The 9317-nt window shown below is 50.3% G+C and overlaps 2 protein-coding genes across 3 annotated transcripts in view; both read right to left on the minus strand.

The window, feature by feature from the left end:
• Positions 1-982: 982 nt before the first annotated feature.
• phpt1 (phosphohistidine phosphatase 1) lies at positions 983-4114 on the minus strand. Its single transcript, XM_086170533.1, has 3 exons — positions 3886-4114; positions 2036-2163; positions 983-1954 (listed from the first exon to the last, which is right to left on the minus strand). Exons 1-3 carry the CDS (start codon positions 4046-4048, stop codon positions 1862-1864), a joined length of 384 nt encoding a protein of 127 aa, XP_086026659.1. The 5' UTR covers positions 4049-4114; the 3' UTR covers positions 983-1861.
• Positions 4115-4509: 395 nt separating this feature from the next.
• Positions 4510-9317, minus strand: part of entpd2b (ectonucleoside triphosphate diphosphohydrolase 2b) — a 5413-nt gene continuing 605 nt past the window's right edge. Inside the window, exons 2-9 of one of the 2 annotated variants that reach the window (XM_086170403.1) lie at positions 8880-8997; positions 7855-8005; positions 7597-7756; positions 7148-7372; positions 6268-6537; positions 6059-6178; positions 5291-5425; positions 4510-5198 (exon numbers count right to left, since the gene is read on the minus strand). In XM_086170403.1, the coding sequence (XP_086026529.1) occupies positions 4974-5198; positions 5291-5425; positions 6059-6178; positions 6268-6537; positions 7148-7372; positions 7597-7756; positions 7855-8005; positions 8880-8997 (1404 nt within the window). In that variant the 3' untranslated portion in view covers positions 4510-4973. The remainder of the gene's footprint in view (positions 5199-5290; positions 5426-6058; positions 6179-6267; positions 6538-7147; positions 7373-7596; positions 7757-7854; positions 8006-8879; positions 8998-9317) is intronic. The other variant, XM_086170404.1, reaches the window with a different exon arrangement.

Below are 9317 nucleotides of genomic sequence, written 5' to 3' on the forward strand. Positions count from 1 at the left end.
TGAATGAAAAAAGAAAGAAGGTTCCAGAAGCTCTTACCCCAGTGCAGAAGCAGCAGCCCGACCAGGGTCGCCCGGCTCCAATGTTCCATCTTTCCTCAGCCGAGCTGAGGAACGGTCTGGAGAACCTCCACGTGTTGACTCTGGACCCCCTTCCTCCTACACCCACTGATAAGACCTGGACTTTACCTCCATAAAACCATTTCCTGAAGTCTTTCCATCGCAGAGGTCGGGCGTCACGCAGGACCCGCCCCGGCCACCGGGGGCAGCAGAGCTCAGACCAGCCCAGAAGAAGCAGAGGAACCGGTCTCGTGGTGGAACCGGTGACCCGGTGTCAGCAGAAGAACCTCTCCTTCAATGCAGAAGACCACGGAGATGATCGAAGAGGGAGAGAGGGGGAAAGCCAACTCCTGAAGAAGACGCAGCAGAGGCTGGACCTCTGAAGGCTGAGGACCTTCAGCAGGTCCACCAGAGTCCTCAGTCTCCACCAGATCCATCACAGCTCGCTCGTCTCTCCAGGAACAGAGAAACATCTCGTATCTCTCCATGTTCTTCCTTCCTAAAGCAGTCAGCAGGTCACTGAAGACCTGCAGGTGTTGATGATTGGGTGATTGACAGCAGGGTTAAGCCCCGCCCCTCGCTAGAGGCGCCAGCCGATTGGCCGCTGCCCCCCGAGACCCCGCGAGAAGATGTGAGGTCTTGGTGAAGAGCCGTGACCTTTGACCCCGGGCAGCTCCAGCTCCTCCGGAGGATCAGCAGGTTCACATCTTATCACACATCCGAGGATCATTCAGGACCCGAACCTTCACCATCATCTCCGGCCGCCGGAGGCACCTGATAAACTGCCAGGGTGTGTGTGTGTGTGTGTGTGTGTGTGTGTGTGTGTGTTATCAGGTCACCTTATCATCACATATTATCCAGGTTTCCAAACAAATACTGCACTGTAATCCCAATCTGGATTACTGACAAACAAGGATTAGGACTGTTGGTGCTTTTAATCTGAGAATGGAGTTTTCAACTCGGTAAATTATAATCCCATTAATCCAGGACATCTTGGACCTGCTGATGGAGGCGGGACAGCAGGTTCTACCAGGAGGTCTTCCAGGAGATCATCTCCAGGGGTACCCGGGGGGACGGGGGCGCAGTCGGACTGGGATTAAGCGGTCCAGATGATCGGAGGCTCTACGTGAAAATGAACGGAGGTCTGAAGTTCCCGAGGTCATTGAACGCATCACAACATCATGGAGGCTTCCGTCCATTCCCTGAGGTCCAGCCTGGACCAATCACAGCGTCCCATACAGAGACCTCCAGCCAATCACCTGCCGGGACAGAGGAGGGTGTGTGGGAGGAACCCCACGTAGATACGGGGAGAACATGGAAGACCTCCTGTGACATGAAGCAGCCATGCATATTTCCAACTGTCCTTGAACGCACCGCAAAAAACTGTTGATTAATCTGGAGAAGAAAAACTGTTTTTATTTGTATTTTCATGGTGTGTGTGTGTGTGTGTGTGTGTGTTTGTGTTTGTGTGTGTGTGTGTGTGTGTGTGTGTGTGTGTGTGTGTGTGTGTGTGAAACCATGAGAACCCCCCTTAAGCAGGACTTCATTGTCACTGAAATGTCCGCCTGGATCGGGTCCACCTCGGTCCTGAACCGGAACCAGTTACCGGGAGGGGACCCTGGTCCCATTTGATCCCACCTCCAAGTCCACATCCAACAGGAACCAGAACCCCACCACCGGGTTACAGCCAGTCCAGGAGGGGGTCCAGTCCAGGAGGAGGTCCGGTCCAGGAGGGGGTCCGGTCCAGGAGGGGGTCCGGTCCAGGAGGGGATCTGGTCCAGGAGGGGGTCCGGTCCAGTCCGGGTCAGTAGCCCTCATTGCTCCAGGTCACCTCGTAGTCCGGATAGGTGGCCTTGAGCTTCTCGGTGGCCACGGCGTGCTCCGCCCTCCCGTACCCCTGCAACCCAGAAGATCACGTCAGCGTTCCACGGGGAACCCGAAGAACCTCCGGGCTCTGGAGGACCTTCTCCGCTCCTACCATGGAGTACCCGTAGACCAGGATTTTCTTCTGGGCGGCGTCGTGTCGGATCCGGCCCCCTCCGAGACACTCGCAGTCCAGGAGGCCGTCCTTCTCCAGCTCCTCCGCCACCTTCTCGTAGATGTCGGCTGGAGAACATCGAGAACATCCGGTTACTCCACGTGGGGGCGGAACATTCCTGCAGGCTCTTCTGGAACTTCTGCCCAGGCCGTAGCAGATACTTCCACACGTCCGACCATCTGGTCGGCGCCTCAGGGGGCGGAGCCAATCACAGCTGCACGAGAGGCGGGGCTTCAGCTGGACGGGTCAGCTGTCAATCATCCAACCGTTCACCTTCTCATCACAACAAATATTATTATACTGGAAAATGATATTTGTACACAGTTTCTCACCACATGGTACAATAATTTGGAACAATAATAATGGTTTTATATTATGGTTTTATACTAATGCTTTGAGAAAGGTATATGGTCAATAATTGACTTGATGGATGACAATGGCAGTCGTCTAGACTATGAACAGTTCTGTACTACACACAGATTTAAGCCTCCCATATTAGAGTTGCTAAAGTTACGAAACGCACTGCCTCCACAATTTGTATTCCTGACCAAAAATATAATGACGCACCGAACCGTACAACCACAGTTACCCCGACTATCACTCCAGGGAATCTCAATTCTGGACAGAAAGTGCAGCAACTCCTTTATTAGGAAATGTTTCACAGGAAACTTATTCCCTGGACGTCAAAACAAAAATAGTTGAAATAAATTTGATAAGGAATCGATTGCCACGCTGCGAACTATGTATCTGACTCTACCCATACCCCCCGAGGCAAAAGAGACCCACTTCAAAATTATGAATGACATCTACCCATCTAAGGAATTATTGAGGGGACGCTTTAATTTTGAAGATAATATTTGTACATTTTGTGAAGACAACATTGAAACCACTGACCATATATTTTTCTCATGCGAAAAAGTACAGGGCTTTTGGGCTAAAACTCAAAAATGGGTTGAAGATAATTTTCCATCGTCACCAGTTTCCTTCTTAAGAGATGATATAACATTTGGTTTATTTTTAAGCAACATAAGAGATGAACTCTGTGTCAATGTTATTTTAGGCCTGGCCAAGTTCTTCATTCACAAAAACAGAATGCAAAAATGTTCTCCCAATTTTAAGTTCTTTATAACAATTTCGAATTATATAAAAAAACCCTTAAAACTTATGGAAAAATCCAAAAACCAAAAAACATACAGTTCTTTACAGAACTTACAGTTCAGTTTTTTTCCCTTTTATTTATTTATTAAATTTTATTTATTTATAGATCTATGTATTTAATCATTTTCTTTCACTTTCTTTTTCATCTACCATTAAACATTTCTCACGAACATTTTACACTCTTAATTCAGATTACATACAGATCGAATGTCCTCATGTCTTCTGCTTCCTCGTCCCCTTTCTGCTCTACCATGTTTATTTGTACACATGTATATTTGTTTATAATGTTTATGTTCAATAAACAAAAAACAAAAACCTTCTCATCACAACATGGACAATTTAAGAGTCTTCAATGAACTGCAGAAGGAGAACATTGGAGAACCTGGTCCCTGCAGGACTGCCTCACTTCCCAGTCCCTCAGATTACCGGGGACTAGCAAACCGGGATTAGATGCACGTGTGTGTGTGTGTGTATGTGTATGTGTACGTGTGTGTGTTTTCGCCTCGTGCACCCCCATGCTAACCCCGTTAGCTTCCACCACGGGCTCGCAGTACATTAGGTAATGAGCTCGCCGTGCACGAGCAGGGACAAAGCCGGTCCCGGTGCCGGTCCCGGTTCCGGTGCGGACTCACCGTGGTACTCTGCCCAGCCGAAGCCCCGGACCACGGTCACCGGCTCGTCCCGGGTCTCCCGGCTGTGGACGCGGATGAGGACGTACTTGAAGGTGCCGTCCGGGTCGATGTCGGCCGGCGGCAGGCGGGCCATGGCGGCCGCCGCCCGGGACTGCGTGCACATCGGAACCGAACCGGGCTGGACGCGGCGGGCCCGAAACGAGGGGATGCTAACACTTCCTTCACCGGGCTAGCAATGGCTACTTCCGGTTGTGGATTTCAAAATACTAGCAGATCAAATTCCCGCGCGTTGGTTTCAAAGTATCGTCACGAAACGGAACCGCAAGAGATCAGCCGATACGTTTGGTTATCAATAAATAATCGATAACTCACAGCAAAGATCGGTTATTTGCTGGTGTTTTAATCGTAAGAATCACGTCGTCGTAGATTGCGGGCTTTTATTTTGAAGGCCTGATTCATACCGTGTGACGTAACTTCCGGGGGCGGATCTACCAGCTCCGGTACACATGAACAGTAATAATGAAAATAATATTGCTAATAATAAAAAGATAGATAATAATAACATAATTATAGTAATTGCAATAATAATTTTGCGAATAATAATAAGATAGAAAACAATAATAATGGTATTGTAATAATTGTAATAATGATATTGCTGATAATAATAAAGATATTGATAATAGTAATAATAATGATAATACTCAATATTTATAAAACATAAACAGTCCCGTTCTAATGAAAGAATGTTTAATGAAAATGATAAATCTGTGTCTGACTCCAGAAAGTGAGAGAACATCTAAAGAACATCTAACATCTCATCTCATCTCATGTTCATACATGACCTCCAAACCAGACCTTTGACCTTTGAGGGACCCCTGGGTTTGTCCAGATGTTGGTCAGAACCCTCCGGGGTCCATCCGGCTGAAGACCCAGCACCAACAGCTGGACCAGGAAGGTTCCTGCGGGCTGAGGAGGAGGAGGAGCCTCTCCGTTCCCTCTTCATTTTCATTCAATCTAAGATTTATTTAGTTAAAGTGGAGCGATGAATAAAAGATGGCTTCCTGTCGTCTCCCCGGCGGGACGCCGCTCTAGATGGCTCCTGCATCGCCTCCCCTCCTCTTCTTCTTCTTGTCGGCGTACAAGCGGAGGAGGATGAAGAGCAGGGTGGCGGCGAGCAGGAGGACCAGGAGGACGAGGAGCGCCGCCCACGCCGCCGGCGCCAGAGCCTTCCTGGCTGCCGGCGCCTCGGCCGGCACCATGTTGCTGAGGCTTAGCATGTAGCCTAGCGCCCAGCCCAGGGAGGCGCCGCCCACCTGGGGAGCAGCAAGACACCAACATCACCTCTGCTCCTCCGGAGGGCAGGAGGTCACGGACCTCCGGGATTATAATCTGATCCAAGGATCACCTTCTTCTGGAAGGAGATCCCTGGGAAGGAGGTGCCGTTGAAGCCGTAGCCGCGGAGCAGCAGGAGCTGGACGAACACGGACGAGGCGCAGTAGTCCTGCAGACGGGCCTCCTGGTCTGGAGCCACCTGGAGGAGCTGGAGGAGCAGAAGATGGTCAACACAGTAGATGGTCCTCGCATGGAGACACAGGACAACCGCTCGCTCGCTCGTCATGGAGACGCCGACAACCGGGTGACGTTATGATGTCACCGCAATGCCTGGAATCGGCACAGGCGTCAAGGTGTAATTACAGTGTAATAACAGTCAGGGTGTGAAGGTGTAATTACAGTGTAATAACAGTCAGGTGTAGAAGGTGTAATTAAGGTGTAATAACAGTTAGGTATAGAAGGTGTTATTACAGTGTAATAACAGTCAGGTGTAGAAGGTGTAATTAAGGTGTAATAACAGTCAGGTATAGAAGGTGTAATTACAGTGTAATAACAGTCAGGTGTAGAAGGTGTAATTACAGTGTAATAACAGTCAGGTGTAGAAGGTGTAATTACAGTGTAATAACAGTCAGGTGTAGAAGGTGTTATTACAGTGTAATAACAGTCAGGTGTAGAAGGTGTAATTACAGTGTCGGCGCCGAGCTCATGAATATCATCCAAATAATTAACGAGCAGTGATGGCTCCCCCGGGCTCCGGCTGAGAGCCGCCTCGGGGCATCTTCTCGTGGAGAAGGCGTTCCTTCCGCAGCTTCTCCGACGTGCGCGGAGTCTGTGCACTCACCTCGGGGAAGGTCATGGCGCAGAGCGCCCGGGACGCCGCCTCCAGCTGCGACGGCGAGTCCACCGAGACCCCGGTGCTTCGCTGCAGGAAGGAGTGAAGGTAGAAGAAGGCGGAGAAGGCCTGGAGAGCGGCGGAGGTGGAGGTCAGGTTCAGCAGAAACATCTCGCGTAAGAAGGCGCTAGATGGCGACGTCTCCGGGTTCGACCCACCAGGAAGCTGCCGGAGATGCCGGGCTGGAAGACCTGATCGAAGGAGCAGCGAGAGAAGGGGCAGCCGTCGAAGAGGAACATCTGGGAGACGTTCCCCAGGCAGGCGGCGTAATGGCCGCCGCCGAGCACCGTCAGCGGGCGGCGGGTCGCCGGGCCGGGCGGCTTCAGCGCCGCCGTGCAAGGAGAAGCGAACAGGAGGTCCAGATCCACGACCCGGACGAGGCCGGCGGGGTAGCAGGGGTGGGAGACGGAGTCGGGGTAACCCTGGACCTGAAGGGGGACACGAAGGCTTCAGGACCACATGGCTTCAGGACCTCCAGCACCCAGGACACATGGATCTTCTCCGGACACCAGAACATCTCACACAGCGGCCGGAGATGTGAACCTGATCTAATCTAATCTAATCTAACCTTGTCTAATCTAATCTAATCTAATCTAATCTAATCTAACCTAATGTAAAGTAGTCTAATCTAACCTAATGTAATCTAATCTAATCTAATCTAATCTAATCTAATCTAATCTAACCTAATGTAAAGTAGTCTAATCTAACCTAATGTAATCTAATCTAATCTAATCTAATCTAACCTAATCTAATCTAACCTTGTCTAATCTAATCTAATCTAATCTAATCTAATCTAATCTAATCCCATCTAATGTACTGTAATGTAATCTGTCCAGGTATCTTCTCACCCACCTGCTGTGCTGCAGACTCTGGAAATACTCAGATATCAGAGTAATCTCCGGGCTAATCTGGGCCAGATTATCTGGTGCCCAGTCTTCTGCAGGCTCCGCCCCTCAGAGGGTCAGATGGTGCCTCCTTGGACTCCTGTTCTGGCTGCTGAGGGTGCAGGTGCAGGTGCAGGTGCGGGTGCAGGCCTACCTTCAGGAGGTGGGCCAGCAGCCTCTTCAGGACCTGGTCCTGGCCGTAGCACAGGTAGCTGTGGGTGTAGATGGTGTAGGTCCGGCCGTAGAGCTGCAGCTCCATCAGGTCCCGGTTGTCCTCCACCTCCGAGGTCTCGAACGTGATCTGGGTGGAGGCGCCGCCGAAGTCCAGCGCTCCCACGGTGGGTCCGGCGGGGCCGAGCCAGCGCCCCACCAGGCCGTACTGGGGTGGAGACACCGTGGAGAGAGAAGGTCGGCCCCTACGTTCTTCTGGTACGTTCTTCCCCTCGGCTCTCGGCCGGGAGGTCACAGATGGATCTTCTACCCGGGTCGCATGATCCTCCTCCTCCTCCAATCAGGATGAGGTCTGGCTCCCGTCCCCGACCCGTCACGCGACCTCTCCAGCTCCCAGAGGAACCCAACCTGAGGACGGACCTCCGGCGTTACCTTGATGAAGTTCTCAGAGAGGTAGTTGGCGGTGACCCAGCCGAAGGCGCCCTCCTCCCGGCCGCTCAAGATGGTCGCCCCCATGTACTTGAAGGGGAAGGTCCTGATCCTGCGTCCCACCTCCTGCAGGATCTCGTCCGCCCGCTCGGGGTCCGACGCCCTGGTGAGGAGACAGCGCGCGTGTTAGCTCCTGAAGCTAAGCTAAGCTAAGCTAAGCTAAACGTCAGAGAGCAGAAGGTGGGGTTCGGGCGAGGTCACCGCAGGAGCCTCATGCCGGCCGTGGCCCCCAGGTACACCGGCGTGGCCCCGTGTCTCCGCGGGGGGACCACCTTCAGCGCCCCCTGCAGGCACATCTCCACGCTCCTCCATGAAGACCAGCCGCCGTCCACGTAGCTGGAGATACCTCCACCTGGAGGAGCAGGAGGACAAGCAGAAGGTCACGAGGAGGACGGGGAGAGGAGACCAGAACCCAGGAGATGGAGGGATGGAGGGATGGATAAGTGAATGAATGAATGAAGGCATGAGATGAATGAGTGATGAAAAAAAGGACAACAAGATGAATTGATGAAGGGATAAATGGATGAGTGGATGAATGAAAACACGAAGTGATGGATGAAAATATGAATGAATGAATATGTGAATGGATGAATGAATGGATGACAAGATGAGTGAATGAATGAATGAATGACTGGCTGAATGAATTGATGAATGAATTGATGAATGGGTGAATAAATAAACAAATGAATGGATGAATGAATGAGCAAATGAATGAATGACTGGATGAATTAATTGATGAATAAATGGGTGAATGAATGACTGGATGAATGGGTGAATAAATAAATGAATGAATGAATGAACAAATGAATGGATGAATGAATGGATGGATGACAAGATGAATGAATGAATGAATGAGTAAATGAACAAATGACTGGATGAATGAGTTGATAAATGAATGAATGGATGAATAAATAAACAAATGAATGGATGAATGGATGAATGAATGGATGACCAGATGAATGAATGAATGAGTAAATGAACAAATGACTGGATGAATGAGTTGATGAATGGATGAATGGGTGAATAAATAAACAAATGAATGAATGAACGAACAAATGAATAGATGAATGAATGGATGACAAGATGAAGGAATGAATGAATGAATGAATGAATGAAAAGATGGACGCTCAGTGAAGCTAAGAACTTCCCCAACCCCTTTAACTGCTCCACTCCCTCCAACCCCTGAACCCCCCAGTTGCCCCAGTTGCCCCAGTTGCCCCCCGTACCGCTGGCGTGGCACTCGCTGTGCTGGCTCACCAGGCCGGTGCCGTTGTGTTTGTCTGCAGGCCAGCGGTAGACCAGCAGGGCCGTGTGCGAGGAGCCGGCGTCCAGGACCACGCCGTACTGGGGATCACACAACCACCCGGATTAGGACTAGGATTAGCCTGCGGGATTAGAACCAGATCCTGGCTAGAGAGCTGAAATTTGGGATTATAAAAGATCTGGACTCGACTGGATCTGGAGCTTCATTTCATCTGGATTAAAAGAAAAAATCCAGCGCTTGAACCTGATCTGGATTACTGAAAGAGTTTAATCTGGATTACAAGAGATCCAGGACTTTGATCAGGACTCATTTAAAGAGTCCGGAATTTAATGGGATCTGGATTGTTAAAAAATCCAGAACTTGAATCCGATCTGGATGAAGCTAAAGGTTCTGGAGGTCC

This window comes from Fistularia commersonii, chromosome 23 (assembly GCF_037954325.1).
Source record: "Fistularia commersonii isolate RoL2024-O1a breed Wild chromosome 23, RoL_Fcom_v1.0, whole genome shotgun sequence".
In the NCBI taxonomy this organism is placed as follows: Eukaryota; Metazoa; Chordata; class Actinopteri; order Syngnathiformes; family Fistulariidae; genus Fistularia; species Fistularia commersonii.

Bases quoted from the DNA above. Each gene is read 5' to 3' on its own strand.
- phpt1 (XM_086170533.1), bottom strand. From the start codon at position 4,048: ATGTGCACGCAGTCCCGGGCGGCGGCCGCCATGGCCCGCCTGCCGCCG. The intron at 2,164-3,885 runs GTGAGTCCGCAC...GATGTTCTCCAG, and splicing joins CGGCTGGGCAGAGTACCACG to CCGACATCTACGAGAAGGTG. The intron at 1,955-2,035 runs GTAGGAGCGGAG...TCTGGGTTGCAG, and splicing joins TGGTCTACGGGTACTCCATG to GGGTACGGGAGGGCGGAGCA.